Below are 27,084 nucleotides of genomic sequence, written 5' to 3'. Positions count from 1 at the left end.
AGGCGGGAAACAGATTCAGTGAAATGTCTGCTCCCATTGATAACTCCACGCAGTCCGTCAGGAGACACCTCATCTGCACAATAATAACCTGTGTGTTATGAGAGCAGTTACACAACCACAGACTCCACCTATTCACAGCTACAGTGAAACGCCCGCTCACTTCCTCTGTCAGGACAACACACACACACACACACACACACACACACACACACACACACACACACACACACACACACACACACACACACACACACACACACACACACACACACACACACACACACACACACACACACACACACACACACACACACACACACACACACACACACACACACACACACACACACACACACACACACACACACACACACACACACACACACACACACACACACACACACACACACAGAGTAGGAATGCAGGTCCGAGAGTGTGTACGTCATTTTTTTAAGAGAAAGACAAAGGACTAAATGCCCGTGTGTGTGTGTGTGTGTGTGTGTGTGTGTGTGTGTGTGTGTGTGTGTGTGTGTGTGTGTGTGTGTGTGTCAATTCTGCTAATGTTCTCAACATGCTGCGCCTGAGAAGTTATAACTGGTTGCACCAAAACAACTGTAAATAAGGAGGATTTTAACCACAGGTTAATAAGTGTGTCTCAGGAGGGGACAGGGAGAGGACTCATGAATGAAAGGGCTACACGGACAGGTGTGCTCCTTTGTTATCCGATGATCCATAAATAACAACCCTTATTTACTGTTTTTACATTCCTTGTTTTTATTTCATTGAATATTTTATTCTTATGGTCATCATTTTCACTCTTTATTTTCTACTTGTTACTTCGGCACTAGAGCAGCTGAGATCAGCTGTGAGCATCCAGTGGCTAAATAACGGCGCTAATGCTAACAGCTAACATTGACTTGAATTATGATGCGTTCCAGCTCTTTGTAGAAGTATTGCTCAAAGGTAAGTCCTAACTTCATATGTAATCCTGTGGAATATACTTTAAGGTGAGAAACTTTACTGAATCCAGATGTTTCAAAGCACTATAAGAGAGAGGTTATCATGACCTGTTTGACTTTAGCTCCAGATCTTTAAAAGTATTTACATCAAAACAAATATGTAAATACAACCTTTTTTAACCTCGGCTAACATACAAGCATTTTATTTCAAAGAGAAACACAACTTTCATGCAAGTCTTCCTGTTTGTTAAAAGTACCCCCATGAGTGTTTGATGTCCTGATTACAGGATTTTAAAAAGTGATAGAAAATATAGTCACACGTCACACTCGTGTATTCTAATTTACAGACATCAGTGAGGCTCCTGTGAAGTTTTTATCTTATACTTTATTTCCATATTGTCTTCATTCCCTCACGTTATAAAACAACTCCCTGTTATATTGACAGCATTTATATTCCTCTTTCTATCGATGATTGTCCAAACAGTAAACTCTGCTTGTTTTCCTTAGAGCCCAATATAATTTATAGAGGTTGTATTTTCTATCAGTGGAAGACCTGCTGTAATACACTGAGGGGAACTCTAATAATAATAATGAACAGCTTATCTTCATTACTGCTCAATAAAATCTGAGTGTGGCGGCAAATCAAGCATCTCGTATAAATATATCATTACATTTACAATCCTATTAACTGGAGCAGGACAGACAGTCCGGCTGTACTGACGATAAGAAAACATTTCATTAAAGAGGCTATTCTGCTTTTCAAATTAGGGCCAACACTATTTGCATCCTACATTTCCATGAGGTATAGTTTAGGTTCCCTCTGCTGTAATGTGTTCATCACTTCCTGTCCCCTGGTCTGGAGGTCAATGGTTTCTGAGTGTGTTTTTGGTTGTGATGAAATAAGGTCTGAGGTTAACACCACTTGAAAAGGTTTAAACACTTTGTTCTTCGACAAATATGTCAATAAATACTCAAGTGGTGGATTTAAAAAAGTTGTGTGTGAATGAGAAGACTAACGTCATCACGCCCAACATTAGCCTCCTTTAGCTTAGCGGTGGTGACGTGAAGTCATGTGACCGTGCTGTAGTTCCTCTATAGCCCAACATTAGCCGCCTTTAGCTTAGCGGTGGTGACGTGAAGTCATGTGACCGTGCTGTAGTTCCTTTATAGCCAACATTAGCCTCCTTTAGCTTAGCGGTGGTGACGTGAAGTCATGTGACCGTGCTGTAGTTCCTTTATAGCCCAACATTAGCCGCCTTTAGCTTAGCGGTGGTGACGTGAAGTCATGTGACCGTGCTGTAGTTCCTTTATAGCCAACATTAGCCTCCTTTAGCTTAGCGGTGGTGACGTGAAGTCAGTGGACCGTGCTGTAGTTCCTTTATAGCCCAACATTAGCCGCCTTAGCTTAGACGGTGGTGACGTGAGATCATGTGACCGTGCTTGTAGTTCCTTTATTAGCCCAACATTAGCCCCTTTAGGCCTTAGCGTTGGTGACGTGAAGCATGGTGACCCGTAGCTGCGTAGTTCCTTTATAGCCAAACACTTAGCCGTCCTTTAGCTTAGCGGTGGTGACGTGAAGTCATGTGAGCCGTGCTGTAGTTCCTTTATAGCCAAACATTAGCCTCCTTAGCTTAGTCGCGGTGACGTGAAGTCATGTGGACCGTGCTGTAGTTCCTTTATAGCCCAACATTAGCCTCCTTTAGCTTTAGCTGGTGGTGACGTGAAGTCATGTGACCGTGCTGTATTCCTTTATAGCCCAACATTAGCCTCCTTTAGCTTAGCGGTGGTGACCTGAAGTCATGTGACCGTGCTGTAGTTCCTTTATAGCCCAACATTAGCCTCCTTTAGCTTAGCGGTGGTGACGTGAAGTCATGTGACCGTGCTGTAGTTCCTTTATAGCCCAACATTAGCCTCCTTTAGCTTAGCGGTGGTGACGTGAAGTCATGTGACCGTGCTGTAGTTCCTTTATAGCCCAACATTAGCCTCCTTTAGCTTAGCGGTGGTGATCTGAAGTCATGTGACCGTGCTGTAGTTCCTTTATAGCCCAACATTAGCCTCCTTTAGCTTAGCGGTGGTGACCTGAAGTCATGTGACCGTGCTGTAGTATCATAACATTTATTTGAATCAGAGACATTTTCCGACAAATCCCATTGGACCAGGGAGATGCTGCCTTCAGGGACCAGCACAGATTTACCACATCCTGCAGCACTCTATATGAGCACTTATACAACTGTAACATGGGCTTCATTATTTGCTGAAGCTAATAATAGGAGGGAGCCAGAAGTGGATCAATAGCTGGGAAACATGAGCTGCCCTGCAGGAGAGGAAGGGAGTGAACGCAGGAGAGGAAGAAGGAGGTACAAGGAGGATAAACGAGACGCTGTTTGCATCATCTAAAATAAAAAGCATCATATCTTCAGTCGCTGTGCAGCAGAGAGAAGAGGCGAACTGTCAGCACCCAGGTGGTGACGTCAGCGTGGAAAACTCTCGGTGGCGCCTTTGAGGCTACTATAGAAATATCTCTTAAACATTTACACTGTTTGAATACATGTTTTTACACGATGCTTAGTGCTTACCTAGTGATTCATTACATGTCTTTGGAATTTAAGGCACAGTTTCACTACTTTATTCTATTCTTTTTTACTTTTAGTTAAGGTTGTGCAGATTGTAGATGTTTAAAGCATCCTAAAAGAGGAAATATTTCAGTTGCAGAGTTGCCGAAGTTGCTAAATAGTGGGGGGCGGGGGGTGCATGCTGTAACTGCAGGACAACAGGAGCTGCCAGCTGCACACACATCAAACCAGCTAACCCTAAACACCATCCGTCATCCTGACAGCTCCATTAATAACTGCCCTCACTCGGGGAGAAGATGTGCTGATTATGAATGTGCAGGTACGCTGCTGCAGATAACTGAGGTATGTAAACACGACGAGCTACTCACAGCTGCTGCTCCACGACTTCAGCAGAGACTTGATGCTGATCTCAAAGAACACCGAATCCTGCAGACTCAGCATGGCGGCGGCAGGAGTTTAACACCTCACAACTCTTTCTATAAGAACATCCTGCTGTCCGTGCGCCCGCTGCACTATCCTCCACAGGTGCAGCAGGACGGCAGCATCCTGACCGAGGAGGAGAAGAGGTTCCTCCGGAGAGGAGAGGTTCCTCCGGAGAGGTGTTACTCAAGAGAGAAGAGGTTAGTGTCCTCCGGAGAGAACAGTTCCTCCGGACAGACACTCAGAGAGATGTGTGTCCTCCAGAGAGATGTTACTCAGAGAGGAGTTTCGTTTCCTCTGCAGAAGAAGAGACTCCTCCAGAAAGAGACTCAGAGAGATGTGTGTCCTCCGGAGCGATGTCAATCAGAGAGATGTGTTTACTCCGGAGAAGAAGACTTTCCTCCGGAGATGTGAGACACTCAGAGAGTTTAGACTCCTCCGGAGCGATTTCCCTCAGTAAAGTATCCAGGGGGGGTTCAGAGCCTCCTCACCTCCCCATCTCCTCCCCGCTAACCTCCAGCACTGCGTGAGAATCCAGCTGAGCAGCGAGTCTGCGACAGAAGTCTAAACAATGCAACATTCCCTCTCCTCCTCTCTTCCTGTGTGAGTGCCAGCCTCCCCCCCTTGCCTCCCCCACAAACTCTCTGCTTCCCCATTCGCTGTGCAGCAGCCCCTCCCCTTCTCCTCTTTTCTCTGCCTGTTTCAACAGCAAACAGAGGGAGGCAGGGTGTGTGCGTGCGTGCGTGCGTGTGTGCGTGTGTTGACGTCATCAAAAGGCTGCAACTGTTGGCGTCAGAGATGCCTCCCCCCGCTGGCCAATCAGAACCCGGCTTCCTGTTCGCTCCTCACAAATACTGATGCGTCACCCTGACTGCAGCAGGAGGCCGGGGGGAGGAAAACATGGAGGGGGGGTATACACCACTATAATATTCAGACCTCTGCCCTGATTTATAACACTGTGGTGCTTATAAATAATATCCAAACAAAGCAAACCCTCCTCCTCAGTCACAGGGAATTTAAGATACTGAAATATTTCATCACAACAAACAGTCACACCGTACAGCAGGAGAGGACTCTTTAAAGTAGAGACACTACATACTGATATACACCTGAACATCAGCAGGAGAGGACTCTTTAAAGTAGAGACACTACATACTGATATACACCTGAACATCAGCAGGAGAGGACTCTTTAAAGTAGAGACTCTACATACTGATATACACCTGAACATCAGCAGGAGAGGACTCTTTAAAGTAGAGACTCTACATACTGATATACACCTGAACATCAGCAGGAGAGGACTCTTTAAAGTAGAGACTCTACATACTGATATACACCTGAACATCAGCAGGAGAGGACTCTTTAAAGTAGAGACACTACATACTGATATACACCTGAACATCAGCAGGAGAGGACTCTTTAAAGTAGAGACACTACATACTGATATACACCTGAACATCAGCAGGAGAGGACTCTTTAAAGTAGAGACACTACATACTGATATACACCTGAACATCAGCAGGAGAGGACTCTTTAAAGTAGAGACGCTACATACTGATATACACCTGAACATCAGCAGGAGAGGACTCTTTAAAGTAGAGACTCTACATACTGATATACACCTGAACATCAGCAGGAGAGGACTCTTTAAAGTAGAGACACTACATACTGATATACACCTGAACATCAGCAGGAGAGGACTCTTTAAAGTAGAGACGCTACATACTGATATACACCTGAACATCAGCAGGAGAGGACTCTTTAAAGTAGAGACTCTACATACTGATATACACCTGAACATCAGCAGGAGAGGACTCTTTAAAGTAGAGACACTACATACTGATATACAGCTGAACATCAGCAGGAGAGGACTCTTTAAAGTAGAGACTCTACATACTGATATACACCTGAACATCAGCAGGAGAGGACTCTTTAAAGTAGAGACTCTACATACTGATATACACCTGAACATCAGCAGGAGAGGACTCTTTAAAGTAGAGACACTACATACTGATATACACCTGAACATCAGCAGGAGAGGACTCTTTAAAGTAGAGACTGATATAGTGAGGACTCTTTAAAATAAGGCCCGGCCCTTCTTTCTACCAGCAGTTAAGTGATCAGCTGATCTGAAGCTCACACCCAGTGCGGTCACACACATTACATCATCACTGTCTCCACAAGCTACCAGGCTATTCACAGAATAAAACACTCCCTCACTACAGAGAGACACAGTGTGTGTGTGTGTGTGTGTGTGTGTGTGTGTGTGTGTGTGTGTGTGTGTGTGTGTGTGTGTGTGTGTGTGTGTGTGTGTGTGTGTGTGTGTGTGTCTGTGTCTGTGTGTCTGTGTCTGTGTCTGTCTGTGTGTGTGTGACTGAGACACACATGTGCTTCTTCTGATTATACCTGCTCTGACAGAGACTTGAAAACAGCTCTGAGACAGAAAGACATTTTGAGTCAGGATTAAGTTTGTTGCGTAAATATTCTGAGGACAGACAATCTCTCTCTCTCTCTCTCTCTCTGTGTCACATGTCCTCGATACACAAGTTATGCAAAAATACGCAGAGCTCGTTGTAAACAATCAACACAAGCTGAGGCTTTGTGAGGCGTACACACACACACACACACACACACACACACAGTAGAACAAGTGACGACATGTACTCAGAGGGAACATTACAGCGCTTTATGAAGGACTTCCTGTAAGAGGAGCTCCCGAGTGAACGATGTGCACCTGAACGCAGCATCAGAGCACTGGCCGGGCTGCAGAGGCTGCTGCTGCTCCCAGGAGCCCACGGGCCGAGGATGCATTTCCTGTCTGGCCCCTCTGAAGGGCAGTGGTGGGAACAATAATCGATATGAGCTGTAATTCAATCCCTGACCCCCCCCCCCCCCTCGCTGCTGCCCAGCTTTAGAGGACATCAGGATCCATCAGAGGCTGAGCATGCAGCAAACAGTCTGCACACATCCTCACAGCTCAGTCATATTTCGTACTGTAATATCTAAAAACATTCTCCTACTGTCTTTTCTTTTCCAAAGAAATCTGTTAGTCTACAAACTGTTGCCATATGACGTCCTGACATGTCTCACATTACGTCCTCAAAGCTCATTCATTCATAAGATTGCACCTGCACCTAAACATGAAGATATACTCATTGATCTTCTATCATATCTGTGTGTGTTAATTAAACTACTGGAATTCTATATTGTTGCTTTCCTGCTTACCCTTATTATTATCCTTGCTTGAACTCCTGTGTTGCTGTACGACACCTGAGTTTCCTTACAGGGGTTAATAAAGTAGGGCTTAAATAACCATTATTTTTCCATAACTCCCACCATTACCAGAGAGATGAGGTCCACATACCTCTCACACATACTCAGTTAGCGGTCATGGAGCGGAAACACAGCAAATACCGTACCAGACAAACCACTCATTTGTGCAAAAAGAACCTCTTTTTAATCAGCAATCGCTGTTAAAATATAGAATTGACTGAATATTGTTTGTGGTTTTTCTGAAGATGATTTCTGTTTACGTTCATTGGCCAGATTCTCCTATCTCACTTCCCCAGTATGATGCTCTGTAGCTGTATGACTGTAAACAACCACAGGAGCATGGAGACCCTCTGACAGAGCCTCTCTCTGTCCTAGCTGAGGCTGAGAAGTCCTCTGAACACAGACTGATGAGAGGGGAGCAGCAGAGTCTCTGTGGAGCACAATCTGAATTAAAACGTTCTAACAGCACCAAAGGTCACAGAGCAGATAACACTTCTGCAAATTAACTTCTGTAGTCCTCAGGTGCAGCTTTTCCACTGAGGTGAGTTCTGTTTAGGCCCGCTGGGGAGGGTTTAGTACTTTAACTTGTGAACCTCTTCAGATCCAGGTGGTTTTTCAGAGAGGAGCCATGACATGATGTCACCGTTTAAGATCTGCATGCACCAGGAACCACATTTTCCTAGTGGTCACACGGCGGCACTATACCTCCTGTGTCAGACCGTTACGTCAATGGGCCCAAATACTTGTTCCCCATTGACCTACATTTGGAAAGAGACTTCCAGCATGAACATTTTTAGGGTCTAAAAGTTGAAAAATCTGTCAAAAGCTGAATCCAGACATACTTTCCTTTAACATTTATTAGACTGAACAGACAGGCCTGGTTTGGAGGCGGGCTTAAGGAAAACGTGTGCACTCAGTGGGCTCAGATACGGGTACTTCTGCTCTACAGAGGCATGCCATTTAGACTTAATGTGCAACTTTCTTAGGGATAGGTATCCAGCTGGCTCTGTGCGTCCGTGTGGGTCTGATGATTAAGGATTCCTGATATCTATATGTGGTTCTAGCTACTTTGCACTTTGGGTGCTGCTAATTCTGCAAAAAAACGTTCCCCCTGAACTGATGCTTCTGACGTTCTCTCGCTGCTGTGTGAAAAGATATGTGCTTTCTGAAACAGATTTTGCTGCAGTGGAAACACACCCAAAAAAAGCTGGTTTGCAATCGTGCAGCGGCTTCAAACCTAGGCTGGAGTAACCCCGGTGTTAGAGAGGTGAAGAGGACGTTGATTGGGAAAGAGCTCAGAGAGATTTCACAGCGATTGTGTTGCAGCATTATGGGCTGTTCCACTACACTTGGCTCATAACTGCTGAAGAATCCTGATAAATGACTGTGTGCAGGCTGACACACAGACAGAAGTTTCAGCAGCACACTCCCAAATCACAAACAGGAAACCTGCTGCACCCGTTAACCAAATACCGTCCGAATCAAACCCTTCCCAGGAATCAATGAGGTCACTGTGCAGAGGCAGAAGGAGCAGCACCACCTTCAAAACCAACTCAGGCTGTTCTGCAACAAGGGAGCGGCCTGAGCCTGGAACAGGGAAACATCCTGCAGAATACCAAGCTGCCTGCTCACCTACTGCAGTAATCTGATTACACAACTCACCGTCCTGACCCCTGCCACCGCGAGCAGGAGGAAAAAAGGAGAATTTCCTAACGTGACGGATGTTTCCTAGCAGGAAAGAAAGAAAGGAGGGAAAGTTTTTAAAAGGAATGAAAGGAAAGGCATCTTTAAGGCTGCAGCTAACCACAAATCTGCAGATTGTTTTTTACACTGATGGATTTTAAAGTCCATTTTAGGTTGTCAGAGTCCAAGGATAGTCACTTTAGCATGATATAGGACAGAAAAGGGAGGAAAGCTCCAGATCTGAGAGGCAGGATACTGACTTTAGAGGCACTTCGGCAGGAAAAATGACTCCAAACTGTCAGATTAGCTCATTGTTGCAGCTCTAGTCTTCTCATCGTCTTTTAAAAATGAATATCAACAACATATCTACAAGCATACAACAGTTACAATCTTAATCAGATTAGATTGTTCTCCGCAGCAGCAGCAGATAAACTGAGTGTTAGTGAAGCTAGCTGTAGCCGAGTGGAGTTTAAAGCAAACAGGCGGCGTGCTCCGACAGGCAGCGCTGCAGAAAGCCAAACATAATTACACACAAGTAGACACACACACACACACACACACACATCTACATCACTAAACCTTTAACTACCTGATCTGTGGAGACAATAGCAGACCTCCTTCAGAGGATTTACACCGTCAGCACAGCTCAGAATATAATCTAAAACCTGCTCCAAACTCCACGGCAGCTTCTGATCTCATTCTAAATTAAGTTTTTACTAAATGTCATGATTAGCCATTATACAAGGAGTACCCCAGCTGGTTCCTTTATTCATTTATATATCTTGACATGTAAACCCTAAGCGAGGAGTACCATCAATAGCCTACAAGACGTAAAACTAGAAACGGTAAACAAATCCCTGCAATTTCACACTCAAACACTCCTTTGATGATTGAAACGGGGACTCCTTTCACTGTCGCACCGCTCGAGTTCTTCCCCACTTTTTCAACGGTACAGGAACAAAGTTTATCATATGGTATAAAGTTCAGAGTATGAAGCGGTGTACCGTCCAGCACTAGTTGAAAGGATGATCATTTAACCTGACCCTCTGCTCTCCATCTCTAACTTCCTGATGGACTGTTAATTCGATGCGATGATGATGATATAAAGTTGTTAGCAAACCACAGGAAGAGCACAACGCTAGCTTGAATTCAGCAACCTGAAGTCTAGTTTAGCAGTAAAGCCACTCGTTAATGGGCTGAACCACATGGTAACGCTGGTGTTAAAGAGGCAGCACAGAGCCAGATATTAGGTAGTTACTGCTTATTCAAATGTAGCATATTTATTAGTGCATGCAAGTGTTTAAGCTCATTTCAGATCACATCAACTTGAAGAGAAACCTAACGTTTACTAATTACTTCTGACTTTTGCACAAAATGAATGTTTGATTCTGCAGGAATAAACCACCGACATGTAGAAGAGTAAGATCATCTGTCCTAACGTTCACATGGTTAGAGTTCAAACGGCAAAGACTTCCTCCTGATGAAGCTCCACCTGGAGCATTATGGGAAATCTGTTACAGAAATGTTCACCTTCTGATTGAGAAGAAGTGACTCTCTGCTGATCAGTGGGTTATTCATTATCTGAGCTCACTTTGAGGGATTACATTTCCTTATAAAATCAGATTGACCAATAGGGATGCACCGATAATCATCTCGTCCTACATTCATTGTGCACATCAACACACCCAAATTCACTAATTAAAATGTATGAAACAACCAATCATAGCCTTCTTTCACGAGACAAAGAGGGCTGAATCCCATCGGACCAGGGAGATGCTGCCTTCAGGGTCACCTCTTACCCGGTTCAGACTAAACCCTGCTTCTCTCCACATGTCACTGTTCAAAGTGCTGGAAACCTGAGCTGATTGTTTCTACGATGTCAGAGCATGAACAGGTTAAACTACATGTCACTGATCTGGAGACGGTTTGATGCTCCAACACTTTCCTTTCACTTCTCCATTTTATAAACAAATGCAATGAGAGGTTTCCAGCAGCTGGGTCAGATTTGGATCATTTTGTTTCTTTAAAAGAAGAAGGATTTACTCATTTTAAAAAGGTCAACTTTTTCAGCACTTATGCACAATTAATAAAAAACAGTCATCAAAACAAATAACGATGCAGTAAGCACAATATTTGTTGCAGACGTTGTTCCATATACGATCAATCAATGTGATATATAGTAAACCACAATACAAGTCACACTCCTCGCATTACGGGGTTGATTTTCCACATCGTGCCGCCCTTACTCTGTACCACAACACTCATCATATCTCCAAAATCTTTCCAAAACTGTCCAGTACTCGAGCTACTGTTGTCAACAACATTCATCCGGCGCTACCGTGAGGCAACAACAGATAAACATCTCCCACCCACCCGTGAAGGTGGAGGTGTGTGCGTATGAATCGGTGCATCCCTGTGAACAAACACTGGACTCAGAGCGGGTGATAAGCAGCTGTGAGGAGGCGGCCATGTTTAGTACCACAGATAAACAGATTCTCCCCCCACCCCAGATGCAGATCTACCTTTGAGGCGGGTTGGGCTCCTTGAACCCGGATCCCCCGGAGCCTCCTCTATGGTCTGCCCCATGGAGAGCAGGCTGAGGCGCTTCATACGCAGGAGCCGGGGGCCCGAGTCCCTGGGCAGGACTCCCCCATGCTCACCGGGGCCGTCCCCTGACATGCTCCCCGGTACCAGGCTCTTCAGAAACTCCATGATCCTCGAGGTTCACTGCATGCACTCCTGGAGCCCACGCCATGCCATAAAGACTACACACACACTCTCAGTGCGACACCCTCACACACCTGAGAGTCACTACCTGCCACTAAATTACTTCACTGAACACACACACACACACACACACATCATGAGTGTGTGAGTGCCAGCTCTATCTGGGGAGGGACTGGACATGTTGCACAGGAGATAACACGCCCGGGCCCACAGCCAATCACAGCGCAGAGGAGGCGGGACACGCCCACCGCTGAGGGTTGATCAGCAGTGAAGAAGAGAGGAGGAAAAGGACTGAAGAAGGAGAAGGAGGACACGCCTGCATGTACTGATAGCGCTTATCATCCTCACAGTGTGTTAGCATTCACACACACACACTTCTTTAATTTCCAGCTCACTTAAAGGAATACCGTACACACAATTGAGAAAAGTCTTGATGAATTGAAGTTTAAAAACTCTCTCACCTCCAGCAGAACAAGGCTGTGTTATCCAGTCCATGCTCACTCCTTTACAAACAGTTCTCATTAATATTTAAAAGCAGCTAAGTGTGGGAACTCTTATCCAGAAGGGCTTAGAGCAGTGAAGTCTATACTTGTTTTCGTATACGAGAAGGAAATGCATACAAGTTGCACGTTTGGTATACAAGAGTCCTCAGTAAAAGAAATGAAGTAAATATAAAAGAAAGTAACAACATATGAATCTGAGTAATAGGACATGTGCAGTGGATCAGAATTTCAATAGGAAGAGCTGTGCAGTTTGGAAAGAGGCAGAAATGAGCAACGTTTACCCTCCGGTGCATTTACAAAGACTACAGAATACAGTGCAAAATTAATCAAAATGTTAGGCTTCTGTTTACTACCAGGACACAGTGACACTAGCACTCCAACACAGTGTACGTGATAGGCTAAGGGGCGGGACATCTCTAAGGTGGTTGACCAATCACAACAGAGCTGGCCAGCTAACCAATGAGAGCAGACTGGCCTCTGGTTTCAGACAGAGGGTGAAAAGAGGTGCTGCAGCACAGGCAGTCTGAGAGAAACAGAGAGCTTTCTGAACATTAAAGCATGAAGACATGTCCCAGGAGAGACACAGAGCATGGAGACATGTCCCAGGAGAGACACAGAGCATGGAGACATGTCCCAGGTGAGACACAGAGCATGGAGACATGTCCCAGGTAGAGACACAGAGCATGGAGACATGTCCCAGGAGAGACACAGAGCATGGAGACATGTCCCAGGAGAGACACAGAGCATGGAGACATGTCCCAGGAGAGACACAGAGCATGGAGACATGTCCCAGGTGAGACACAGAGCATGGAGACATGTCCCAGGAGAGACACAGAGCATGGACACATGTCCCAGGTGAGACACAGAGCATGGAGACATGTCCCAGGAGAGACACAGAGCATGGACACATGTCCCAGGAGACACAGAGCATGGAGACATGTCCCAGGTAGAGACACAGAGCATGGAGACATGTCCCAGGAGAGACACAGAGCATGGACACATGTCCCAGGAGAGACACAGAGCATGGACACATGTCCCAGGAGAGACACAGAGCATGGACACATGTCCCAGGAGAGACACAGAGCATGGACACATGTCCCAGGAGAGACACAGAGCATGGAGACATGTCCCAGGAGAGACACAGAGCATGGAGACATGTCCCAGCAGAGACACAGAGCATGGAGACATGTCCCAGGAGAGACACAGAGCATGGAGACATGTCCCAGGAGAGACACAGAGCAACCCGTAGGATTATAGAGATGTTACGGTCTTTGCTTTAAAAACCTGTAATACAATTTCACCTTTAAGTAGACATTCACTAAATGCAAGCCCAGAGCGTGAACCCTGAGTCTCTTCATTGTTAGGATACTAAACTGCTCTGTGTGGAAGACAGAACCAGTGTTGTTGAGGAAGAGCTTCACTCTCTGCAGCAGAGATTACATTTTATGACACAAGACGAAGACAAAAGTCACCGTCCTCTCTCAGTGTTTGATGCATGGAGAGATTCAGAGCATGGTTTAAACTCTGCCCTCTACAGGCAGAAAGCTGAAACACACACACCCTGCAGAGCGATCAATGGGCCCAGAGCTGTCAGGTTTCTGCTGAATAAAATGCATGCATTACTCTCCTGATAAATACTTCATGAGCAGTTATTGATAAATGCATAATAAGCCTGTTATTAGCAGACATTTCTATAGAGCTGCAGTGGTTTGGATCCTTCATGCAATGTCCAAACTGTTCCCTGCAAACAAGTTTTATAAAAATCAAGCCGGCCAAATGTGCTGACCGACCGTACAGAAAGCATGACTTCAAAACAACTAACTGTGCCCCCCCAAAGAGAACAGCACCGTGCACATGATATTTCCATGAGTGGGAATGTGGAATTATTGTCATTAATATGTAATGATAAAAAAAGTTAGTTTGCAGAGAGGTAATATGATGTCGGTTATTCTCTGCTACAGGCCGGGAGGGAGAAGTTGACCCCCCCCGTCTTTAGGAGCTACAAAAGGGTATTTATGGTCTGAAAATGGAGATGAAAGTTCCATATTCTGAAAGCCAAGACTGTTTAAACTCAACCAAAACCCCAAAATACGACTTCTGGAAGATGGTGATACGCAGGTCACACACAGTCATACCAATAAAGCAGTTTGAATATGAGAGAGAGACAGAGAGAGAGAGACAGAGACAGAGACAGAGACAGAGAGACAGAGACAGAGAGAGACAGAGAGAGAGACAGAGACAGAGAGAGAGACAGAGAGAGAGACAGAGACAGAGAGAGACAGAGACAGAGAGAGAGACAGAGAGAGAGACAGAGACAGAGAGACAGAGACAGAGAGAGAGACAGAGAGAGAGACAGAGACAGAGAGAGAGACAGAGAGAGAGACAGACAGAGAGGGAGGGAGAGAGACAGAGAGACAGAGAGACAGAGACAGAGAGAGAGAGGGAGAGAGACAGACAGACAGACAGACAGACAGAGAGAGAGAGAGAGACAGAGAGAGACAGAGAGAGAGACAGAGAGAGACAGAGACAGAGACAGAGACAGAGACAGAGACAGAGAGACAGAGACAGAGAGAGACAGAGACAGAGAGAGCGAGGGAGAGAGACAGACAGACAGACAGAGAGAGAGACAGAGAGAGAGAGAGACAGACAGAGAGAGAGAGATGAGAGATATCCATCGCCTGGCGTGAGCCCCACAGTGGAGCAGTGGTGGGGGGGGCAGGTCTGCAGGAACAATGCTCCTGCAGGAGGCCCCGATCACAATCAGCTGAGGAATGTAGCGGAGGAAGCTGCAGAAACAATGTGCAGCTCTGCTCCCACCCGCACACAACAGGAAAACAGTGTGTGTGTGTGTGTGTGTGTGTGTGTGTGTGTGTGTGTGTGTGTGTGTGTGTGTGTGTGTGTGTGTGTGTGTGTGTGTGTGTGTGTGGTCTCTCTCCACCACCTGATATCAGTAAACAGTGAGAGTGTGTGTCAGGTAAATAGCACAACAATGCTGCCCTCTGATGGTGCACACACACCTCTCCTGTGCAGCCTGCAGGGAAATTAAAGGAACGCTGATTTAACATCACGAGTAAAAACTGAAAAATCTAAATCATTTTGGATCTAATTATTTCAATGTGTTGATGTACCTTTCAGATTCAGATAAAGTCAAACCTGTATATTTCTGTGTCTGTGTGACTTCACATTCTTCTGCATCTTAAATGATCAGGGGTTATTAATGGTTTTAATGTATTCTGTTATCTTTTATTGGGCATTTTATTTGACCTCTTAATGTTTATATAAATACTTTATTATATATTTGTATTCTTAATTTAACATCTGATTTAAATAACTGTCCTTTATGTATTTGTATTTTACTGGACTCTTTACTTTACCTTGGTATAAATACCTTCTTTAACTGTAAATGTCCACTTTAATGTCTAACAAATAAACAAATGTTTATTTAGCTTCTATTTGAAATGGACCAACTGTCACTAAACCCAATTCCCTCAAGATAAAGCACCAATAGCAAAATATATGCCGTACTGTAGGTCTGACAAACCTACATCACACACACCTGTATATTCTGAACCTCAGAGCGTCACACGGCTCTGAGGTTCAGAAACTAAACGGCAGCTTTGAGCACGTTCTCCCAGCACAGAAACAAAGACATCATTCCCAGAGTGCTTAGCGTGGCGCTGAGCCGGGTGACCTACCTGAAGGCCATAGAGGGGGGGGGCGCTGCAGGAGTCCACAGGTTCTAAAACAGAAACAGGAAACACAACTTAACCACAGAACCATCGCTCCGTTTTCCTCACATTTTTGAGACCAAACTACTGATTAAATGTCAAGAAATGAAGCGTAAGATGCAGACCGTCTACCAACAACAAAATCAGCTTTTTTATCCTGAACTTTGACTGATCAAATATGTTGAAAGATGACAGGAGATCACCAGCCTTCAACACTTCTGTCTTTACTATTGTATGTAACCAGAAAATATTCACTTTTGAGAATCACAAATCCGACAATTCAGACTTCTATTTTATTAAAAAGACTCAAAATATGTGATGATTGATTCAATAATACATGAATGTGTGCCATTCTCTGACACAGGGTATAATTTGTTGAACTTTAATGACTTGTGGCCTGTGTGTGTGTGTGTGTGTGTGTGTGTGTTTAAATCCTCTTCCTGCGGGGTAATAATCTGAAGATTACCCTCGACATCCAAGAGGCTGTTACATAACAGCGGCTCCCAGGCTGAACAAAAGCTCCACTTTTTCATCACAGTGAATAAAGAGAGGCTTTTATAGACAGGAAGCATCAAATCCAGAAATACAACCTCTGTTTCCGTCAGAGGAACATATTTCAGAGAGACGGTGAAAGAGGAAGAGGTTACGTTAGCTCATAGGTCGTTCACTCTTCCGTTACCAGAAATCATAATTTACACTTTATAACTAAAATAGGACAAAGGACTTTTGAGAAAGGTAGAGTCTACAGGGGTTTTTCCTAGCAAACATAGCATGACCCTAACCCTAATCGGACATCCATCCCCTATTTATTCTCCATAAACACAAAGCGGTCTCTGACACCATCTTCCTATTTCTGGACTCATTGAACCGTTTGTGCTAAATATCTGGTTATGTACATTTTAAAAGCCAATTAGGCCTTCTGCCATTTTTAAATCGCAGACGTGGCAATATTTTTGTAGAACATGCGTGTATAATGGATTGAAATCCTAATTTAAATATTATAGCGCGGCACAGCTGAGCTCAACATCTTTCCTGCAGATTAAAAAACACAAAGCCTTAAAATCCTTACAAATAAAAAGATATCAAATGTTTTTAAAAACAACATCAAATATATTTCATTTTTAGTATTAATTCAAATGAGGATAACTCTTAACTAACGGCCTGTTACTTGTAGACTCTGGTCATGCAGAGTAAGGCATTACTAAGTGTTTTCTAATGACTAATAAAGAGCCACTACTGCTAAGATGCACCTTAACTAACAACTAGTTGGTGGTGAAGTTTTACAAAAGGAGATTCATTTTGTAAAGCTTCAGCGACATCAGTCAAAAATAATCTGAATTAGATTTGAATTATCACTAAATGTTCAGTTGAGGATTATGAGCAGAATATTTCCGATTTGATTTCCTATTCTGTCACGGGTCACACATTTCATCCCCCAGTGTGACATTTACGAGCTCCAATACGAGCCGTTAAAATTCCACAAAGACTAAATTAGCACGGACTATCGGCTCAGAGGAGATGGGTAAAAAAATGGTGAATGGACTGTATGCATGAGATTCTGATAAAGAGCATAAAGGGAGAAGAGGTGGTGAACACGCCCTCAAGAATCCAGATCTGCCACAATGGCTTCAGAAAGAGTCAATAACGGAAAATATTCAGTAAGTTCAGTGGAAGTCCATAAATAAGAGGCAGCGCCGGAGATAGCAGACGGCTATCTCACTGTAGAGGAACAAAGGAAGGAAGCCGGAGAGTCGGAGTGGTGAGAACCTCTGAGGCCGGATGGTGAGAACGGCTCATATCACGTCAAAACAGAACTGAACCAAACCTTCACCAAGTTACAGCAACAGACCGTTCACCCCCCCTCACCACCACCAATATTTCTCACACACACTCCCTCCTTCTCACGCTGACAGACTGAGAAAGAATACTGCTTCCTGTTCCAGCTCAGCAACTCCTAAACACTCAGAAGTGACCGCAGAGAGAGAGCGCTGACACACACACACAGCTCTATATTTATCCTCACACACACTTCTCTGATACAACATTTAATCTCACCGTTGCCTCAATGCAAAAACATGCTGGTGCAACAGGCTGGGAGGGTGGGGGGTTAAAGGTCAGCAGATCTGCTCAATGTTTAACTTGATCTAATATGAGTTTACTGCACAGGGAGGACGTCCAGGAAGTGAGTCTCAGTTCACAGCAGCCAGAGACACAGGTTCAGTTAGTGCAGCAGTAGAGTAGGGATGCACCAGTACAGGAAATAAAGCAGCTCATCTTCTAGGTGCCAAATAAAACAATAAATGCCAAAGTCTTCAGCACACTTTCCTGACTGTTTGCATGCTGTTTTCTGTCAGGAAGTTAAACATGCCCCCTCTAATATCAGTGTTATGTGTAAAAACATCTGGATTTAACCCTAACCACTACACTTTAACACATCTGAATCAGAATGTAGGTAAATATATATATTTATATATATAAATATTTATATTTATATATATAAATATATAATAAATATATATATATATATATATATATATATATATTTATATATATATATAAATATATATATATAAATATATATATTTATATATATATTTATATATATATAAATATATATATAAATATATATATTTATATATATAAATTTATATAAATATAAATATAAATGTATTCAAGAAGTTTTCAAATAAAAATATATACATTACAAAATGAATCTAAGAATATCACAAATTACTAGGAAAACATAAGTGAAATATATCTAACTTTAAAAAAAAAGGTGGATTTTTTTGTAGAAATGTGCAAAATAAATCATGAAATGTAACTTATACAACCTCCATTAACGTTAGCCGTTAGCCCTTAGCTGTGCTGCCTGTCAGAGGCTAACAGATAACTAGCTCTGCTGAAGGTTTCAACATGGATGTGTTGTTCATAATATAGAATATATAAAAGTTAAAAAGTCGAAGCCCTAAAATGCATCATGATTGCAAGCACCACCGTCAACATCCAGAAAACCAACTCCAGAGAGTGAGGTTCTGCTTCAGGCAGTGCGGTTCAGTGTTTTGGACGAACGGAGAAGTCTAAATCCGGCTCCCTAAACTTTAAATGACAGGCCTGGCCTCGCAGTAATCACTAGCTCTGGAGAGGAAGCAGATCTGCCTTCCACTAACTGCAAAAAGGGAAGTAAACAAACACCTTTCGGTGAATTTCAACACAGACTCCACCTCATCTAGCTGTGGATCTCATGTATATGCACAGAGATATGAAGTGCTGTTGCTCTGTGAGTAAACAGAAACAGAGAGGCGGCCGGACCCGACACAGGGAGGCTCCTCTGGTCAGCCCCAAACATCAATTACTCTCCAACCTCTCCCAAAGCCAGGAGTAATCGTCCTCAGCAGGACCAATTATAGTTATTTCTAGCTCCACTCAGCCCTTATTGTGCGCCACATTACACTACAGCAAGTCTCTCAATTCAATCAGTAAAGAGTACATGTGAGGGTTTGTGGAGCTGAAACAAGTTCATCCACAGAAAAAACTGCTTCTCCAACAAAGCTGTCTCTGCCGTCTGACGGTGTATTCGACACCATCTTCACCACAGAAATTATACAGTTTTTGACCAACAGAAATACTGTTTTCTGGCATCACTTAAACATTTTACATGTCAGGTGCCTTGCTCAAGGGCCAAAGAGGTGAACTGGGACCTCTCCAAGTAGCAGAGCACACTCCATATTTTAAGTCTGTTTGGGGACTTGAACCAGCAACCCTACGCCTCCCAGTCCCAACTGACTGAGCCACTGAACTGACATGTACAGTAACATCTACAGCAGCAGTATCCCCAAAATGAACACCTATACTAATATGACAGAGTTAAATGTGTATGTTTTAAATACAGCTGTTATTGATGTGTGCATCTAGACTTTAAACAGTGTTATTCCACTACAGGAGAGAGCTGATGATCTCTGCAATACGTTTGAAACAACATGTGCAAGTATCAGTATATCTGTCAAATATATTTCTGTGGACTCCTGGTTCAATGCTCAGTGCACAACATGTGACCATCAAGTGATTATTTGAGGAACATATTTAAATGAATTGCTATAATTTTAGGCGACTGTAGTTTTATCAGTCGCCTGGTTAATAATTAAGCCGTGTGCAAATCCAAACACCTGTAGCTAACGGGCAGACGGTTTAGATAAGAGCTCATCCGCTGCAGGCTGCACACACAGGAGATCACATAAGGACAGAGCTCAGAGTCTTGCAGAGGGCCAGGGTTCCTGCAAGAGAGGGCCAGGGTTCCTGCAGCAGAGGGCCAGGGTTCCTGCAGGAGAGGGCCAGGGTTCCTGCAGGAGAGGGCCAGGGTTCCTGCAGGAGAGGGCCAGGGTTCCTGCAGCAGAGGGCCAGGGTTCCTGCAGGAGAGGGCCAGGGTTCCTGCAGGAGGAGAACAAGTGCTTTTTCCCTAGTTCCCCTGGAACCCCGGCTGTCATCCAGGAGCTTTGCAAAGCAGGTGCTGAACAAGACCAGTGATGCCTGCCCATTTAAAGAGGGCCTTGCAGGAGAACGCTCGTACTACAGCCCCAAAGAACTCCATCAACAACTAAGACTCAGGGATCGCTGCCGCTCTGTTGTTCTGCATGATATCTGTGCGGTCACCACTGAAATGCTGAGTCGACAGTTAATCCCTGTGGGGGATAGCTTAGAGAGGGGCCACTATTCAAGGGTGGGGGGGTTTACAGAGCATGGTTTTTCATTGCCACGCTCTTCAATGCCATTAGTGCCCTACCAGATTAAACCAGAACACACTAATTCACTGGAATTATTCCCCAGATAATCGCACATACGTCGCTGTCTGCCATCGAGGGGGATTCCCTGCACGGTGTGTGTGCACTGGAAAACAAAGTCTGAAGAAACTGTGATATACTCTGAAATACTCTGCACATCTGCACCGCCATCGGAAGCTGATCCTGCAGAAGAGAGGATCCAGCATGGCAGTCTTGGATCTGAAATGCTTTCACTAACAGCAACATCATAGTATCATCACTACAGAGACAGGCCATCTGACATGTTCAGAGAAACTCCCAATACAATCATTTTCATCCTCTGCAGACCATTTACATGCACTTAAACCTATAGAACACACTACAGGAGAGGGAACACCACAGAGAGCCGAATAAGGCCCCTTCAATATAAGGATGTGCCATGTTGGCAGGTGAGCAGAGTGACTCCAGGTGCAGCTGTTGATTCACGTCCCTGGACACACTGGAGAAGATTAAAAACTGGTAGAAGAGCAACACAGAAATATTGTTTGTATTCTCTTATGAGGGCTGCAAATAAATATTACTTTCACAACCAGCTGTCAGAAAACAGTGAAGCCCATCGCAGTTCCTCAGAGTCAAAGAGGATGCCTTTAAATGTCCAAAGACATTCACTTAAACATGACCTTAAAACAGAGGTGCAGGAACATTTATTCTCTAAAGAGGTTAGTGATGGGGTGTCCAAAAAACATATCGACTATAACAGATGTTTCCTAAATGAAGTATTGGTATCGTGTTTAAAATACACATAGATAACATTGTCAATTAATCAAGCACCTCTTAAATAATGGTATGCTTTTACAGACTCACTCACTCCCTACACTTACATTTTAAGTGTTCTTAATTTGCCATAAAAGGAGATGAACCACACAATAAACCAAAGGTGAATATAAATGTGACAATAAGTACATGAGATTCTAAAATAGTGATCGATTACATTTCTATAGCGCCTTTAAAAGGACCCAAGGCTGCTTTACATGGTGCTAAACAAACAAACAAACAAACTTAAAATTAAATAAATGGCAGTGGGAGTGGAAGCAGGGGGACCGTGACGGGTTAGGGGTCGAAGGCCGTGGTGAACAGGTGAGTTTTTAATGAGGATTTGTCCAGGGAAGCTGCATTGCAGATCTCTGCAGATTCTTATGCCATTGTTTTGTATTAGATCTTGCAATGTGGTGATAGTGAATTCATTGTACCGCAATATTCTTGTGGTGGACGTCTGATAATGTTTACTTATCATTGCAGCGCCACTTCTATTAAAACCCACCTGACTCTTCACACAGATATGCACAGCAGCATTACTGAGGGCTCAGTCCTCCCTGATGGAAACACAGAATGACGCTCCTCTGTGTGAGCAGCCACAGCAGACTGACCGGATTCCTCTGTGTCTGTAACCAACTTGCTGTGTTTCTACAGAAAGTGAACAAATGCCTCATTGTGTGTGTGATGCACTCTGAACAAGGAGAATGAAGTCCTCACAGGAATGTTAGCGACATGCAAAGCTGACATTGCTCTCGCCGTGGTGCAAGAGAAGCTACACCCTGCTCCGTGCCCTCCAACGCACCATCATTCATAGAAGTGTCGGGCGATATTCAATATATTTAATCAGCTTTCAATCAAATCCTGATGGTGACAATTACAACCTGAAAATCTGGTTTGAAATTTGGGGAATCATTAGAAGGTTTCACATCCTACTTTACATAACCACTGAGTTTAATATTACTGACTCCAGGTCAATTAGGGCTGCCCTCTATAAGTCCATCAGTCAATTAACGAGATGTTTAACAGGATGTCTTTACACAGTCATTTTCAGGCACCTTTTTCATACTGAATGAGTCATTTACAAATCAAGCTCCTATCCCACTCTGTGTGTGTGCATGCAAACATAGCCAGCCCTAATAATGAGAGCTCTCCTCTTTAAGTCCATTAGAGTAAAGGCTTCTTGCATGCTGTATGACTTCTTTCAAAAGAACTTCTGAGCAGTACTCTGGTAAACACAGGATTCAAAGTGGAGCCTTTCCATGATTATTTGTGAGGAGACTCAGTTTTAAATTGAGAGTTTCTCTAGCCAATAACAAATGTAAAGTCTGCCATTTGTTAAGTGGTACTGTACATCATCACTGAGTTCAATGCAATTAGCGAACTATTGTCCTACTCTAATTACTCTGTTTGTGAATTCATCTAAACATTAGCAACACAAAACCGGTCATTGATTTCTCTAGTTTTACTCAAAACTTTGATGTTCACTTTGGTATACAGTTCTAAATTAGATGAGACATGATTTTGTTTTCGTCAAATATTCCATTAACACAGGTGGTTACCAAGGAGGCTTTACCAGGTGGTTATCTCAGATAGAGTATTTGCTTATCAAATGAGCAGAAAAACATGCTTTATAATGAAATGCATGATTATTAAAAGATATGAAATTAAATGACAAAAGTTTTCTTCTCAAGAAGCAAAAATATCTAAGCTTTCGTCACTGAATGACAATACAGTCGACTTTATGTCCCTAAAAAACCTTCAAAACACACCAGGTCAGTCATTCTGAAACTGTGCTTAAACAATGGATCTGTTGTCCGGTTAAACTACTCAGGCAACCCTATGACCAAAAGACAAGTAGCTAACGTTGAGGAGGGTGGCAGAAGTACTCTTGTACTTGTGTAAAAGTAGAAGTACTCAGGTCTTGTACTTCAGTAAAGTAGAAGTACTCAGATCTTGTACTTGAGTAAAGTAGAAGTACTCAGATCTTGTACTTGAGTAAAGTAGAAGTACTCAGATCCTGTACTTGAGTAAAGTAGAAGTACTCAGGTCTTGTACTTGAGTAAAGTAGAAGTACTCAGGTCTTGTTCTTGAGTAAAGTAGAAGTACTCAGATCTTGTACTGAGTAAAGTAGAAGTACTCAGATCTTGTACTTGAGTAAAGTAGAAGTACTCAGATCCTGTACTGAGTAAAGTAGAAGTACTCAGATCTTGTACTTGAGTAAAGTAGAAGTACTCAGATCTTGTACTTGAGTAAAGTAGAAGTACTCAGATCTTGTACTGAGTAAAGTAGAAGTACTCAGATCTTGTACTGAGTAAAGTAGAAGTACTCAGATCTTGTACTTGAGTAAAGTACAAGTACTCAGATCTTGTACTTGAGTAAAGTAGAAGTACTCAGGTCTTGTACTTGAGTAAAGTAAAAGTACTCAGATCTTGTACTTGAGTAAAGTAGAAGTACTCAGATCTTGTACTTGAGTAAAGTAGAAGTACTCAGATCTTGTTCTTGAGTAAAGTAGAAGTACTCAGATCTTGTTCTTGAGTAAAGTAAAAGTACTCAGATCTTGTACTTGAGTAAAAGTAGAAGTACTCAGATCTTGTACTTGAGTAAAGTACAAGTACTCAGATCTTGTACTTGAGTAAAGTAGAAGTACTCAGGTCTTGTACTTGAGTAAAGTAAAAGTACTCAGATCTTGTACTTGAGTAAAGTAGAAGTACTCAGATCTTGTACTTGAGTAAAGTAGAAGTACTCAGATCTTGTTCTTGAGTAAAGTAGAAGTACTCAGATCTTGTACTTGAGTAAAGTAGAAGTACTCAGGTCTTGTACTTGAGTAAAGTAGAAGTACTCAGATCTTGTACTGAGTAAAGTAGAAGTACTCAGATCTTGTACTTGAGTAAAGTAGAAGTACTCAGATCTTGTACTTGAGTAAAGTAGAAGTACTCAGGTCTTGTACTTGAGTAAAGTAGAAGTACTCAGATCTTGTACTTGAGTAAAGTAGAAGTACTCAGATCTTGTTCTTGAGTAAAGTAGAAGTACTCAGATCTTGTACTTGAGTAAAGTAGAAGTACTCAGGTCTTGTACTTGAGTAAAGTAGAAGTACCAGAGTGTAGGAATACTCTGTCACAGTGAAAGTATTCTAAATGTTCCTCCAGTAAAGTAGAAAGTACTCTCCTCTAAATGTACTTAAAGTAGCGACAGTAAAAGTAGTCATTGTCTGATTGGTCCATTTCAGAATAATATCTCTGATATGTTTTATAATGATTGATCATTAAAGTGTTCTCAGAGCTGGTAAAGGTGCAGCTAGTTTGAATGGCTTTGTATACTGCAGGGTAGCTGCTGGATGTACTGCAGGTGAACTACAGTCTGATTTAAGGGTGATTATATTTACCATCAGTAATCCAGATCTGTAAAGTAACTAAAGGTATTGAATACATGTAGTGGAGTAAAAGTAAGCCATTCACCTCTGAATTGTAGTAGAAGTTCAAAGTAGCATAGCATGGATATACTCTACAAGTACCTCAAACATTGTAGTTAAATACAGTACTTGACTGTAGGGTGGTAGCTTTCAGTTAGCCTGGTGTTGATGTTCCTGCTAATGTTGAGCAGGGGGCTAGGTAGCAGCAGCAACTTCAGTTAGCATCACCCAGTTTAAACTACCATTACAAGTTAACATGTTCGCCAATTAGCAAGCCCAGCTAGCTGTTTGTGAGCGTTAAAACTAATGACAACAGTAGCTTTAAGAGATTAACTGACACTAGCAGCAAAACTCCTCCTTTAGCATGCTAAGCTAACAGTTGCAAAGATACCCTCTCAAAGTGAATCAGGGAACCTGACGTAAAGGCGACGTCAACTGACAAGAAACCCGTCCGAGTCCTCACTTGTTTAAATATTTATAAAGGAGATGTTACTCACTACTTTTAGTCTCCTCTCCCTGTTAGTTCTAGAGCTAGGCAGCTAGCTTGCAGACGCTCTTCTTCCCCTCTGCTGAACCTCCTCCATCCGAAGGATTTGCGAAGTGATGAGATTTTTTTTTTCTCTCTGTGTTGGGAGCGCTTCACTGTCAGAACAGACGGGCTAGACAGTTTGTCCCGCCTTTCTTTGCGGTGATTGGCTGCGCATTTCAAATACCGCGTTTTATTGCACTATATACATGTCACTCATGAGAAAACGACCTGTTGATTGGATGACGTGTTGGGGTTCACATGGGTCTACTTACATGCGTACACCGAAAATGTTCTAGGCGGGCGGGTACTCGGTGTTTTATTCATTCCACAAATTGGGATTTTTCTTCGTTACAGCAGCATGTTAAAATAAAGGCACTGTACATCATTTGAGGAAAAAACAACAAACAACAAATATAAACATTTCAAAATAGAACATAAAACAATACAATAGACACTATAGCTTAACCCTACACAGTCCCAATAAGGTATCATGGATGCAAATACATTCTATATATATATTTCTATCATAAAATAATTTCACTTTATTGTTATTATTTTAACATTATTATGGATGTATTATTGTATTACACACGAGAAATATGTATCAGGATATTTGTAATCTTATAAGGATGAATAGCTCATGTGTTTTTCTTTATTAATAGTCAAAGACAACGTTATTTTCAATTCCTCTATTTGTGTTACACAGACAGGGGATCGAATATATAAATTCAATTACAAATTAAAATATATCCATCCATCCATCCATCTCCTCCTGCCTCTCCGTCAGGGTCGCGGAGGTAACAGCTCCAGCAGAGAGCCCCAAACTTTCCTTTCCCTGGCCACATCAACCAGCTCTGACTGGGGGATTCCAAGGCGCTCCCAGGCCAGAGAAGAGACATAACCCCTCCACCTGGTCCTAGGTCTACCCCTCGGTCTCTTCCCAGCTGGACGTGCCTGGAACACCTCCCTAGGGAGGCGCCCAGGTGGCATCCTCACTAGGTGCCCGAACCACCTAAACTGGCTCCTTTCAACGCGAAGGAGCAGCGGTTCTACTCCGAGTCCTTCCCGGATGACTGAACTTCTGACCTTATCCCTAAGGGAGATGCCACCCTGCGGAGAAATCCCATTTCGGCCGCTTGTATCCAAAGAAATATATACATACATACACACCTTACAACCCATGTATATGTATATATATATATATACACATACATACACACATTAAGAGGTAAATATTATTATTTTTTAAACAGTAAATATACAAAAATAACGGCCACAGGTTTGAGTTTACTCTAGTGCGCTCGACAATTTATATTATAATGCAAAAATCAAAGCATATGAACATAATATAATATAAATATTCATTAACTATGATGGTACAGGATATGAGATACAACAAAAGGTTGACGGTAGTAATATAATACGTAACCTTACAGTACATACAAAACAGCAATAAAGTATCATAAAAAATGTAGTAGAAATAGTAATGATTTATAATTTGGGAGACTATGACACCACTGTTGTGCAAAAACACGTGTGTACAATATATAATTGGAAAACTATATTACAAATGTAACTTGGAATCACTTCTTATTTTATTTTATTTATCTGTATAATCTTTTCATAAATAGTGTTTTATTTTGTGTCTCTATCTTCATGTTTGCTGTTACAATGTATTTTCCCTTATGTGGGACGAATAAAGGTATTCTG

General features: G+C 42.8%; 1 protein-coding gene across 1 annotated transcript in view; it reads right to left on the bottom strand.

The window, feature by feature from the left end:
• The window catches only part of fryl (furry homolog, like), a 62,644-nt gene extending 50,866 nt beyond the window's left edge, over positions 1-11,778 (bottom strand). Inside the window, 2 exon segments of the mRNA XM_063890702.1 lie at positions 8,888-8,953; positions 11,431-11,778. Coding sequence (XP_063746772.1) covers positions 8,888-8,953; positions 11,431-11,620 — 256 coding nt within the window. The 5' untranslated portion in view covers positions 11,621-11,778.
• Between the last annotated feature and the right edge of the window lie 15,306 nt (positions 11,779-27,084).

The sequence above is a fragment of the Eleginops maclovinus genome, chromosome 9, assembly GCF_036324505.1.
Source record: "Eleginops maclovinus isolate JMC-PN-2008 ecotype Puerto Natales chromosome 9, JC_Emac_rtc_rv5, whole genome shotgun sequence".
Classification (NCBI taxonomy): domain Eukaryota; kingdom Metazoa; phylum Chordata; class Actinopteri; order Perciformes; family Eleginopidae; genus Eleginops; species Eleginops maclovinus.
This window is presented reverse-complemented; position numbering and strand designations above follow the sequence as displayed.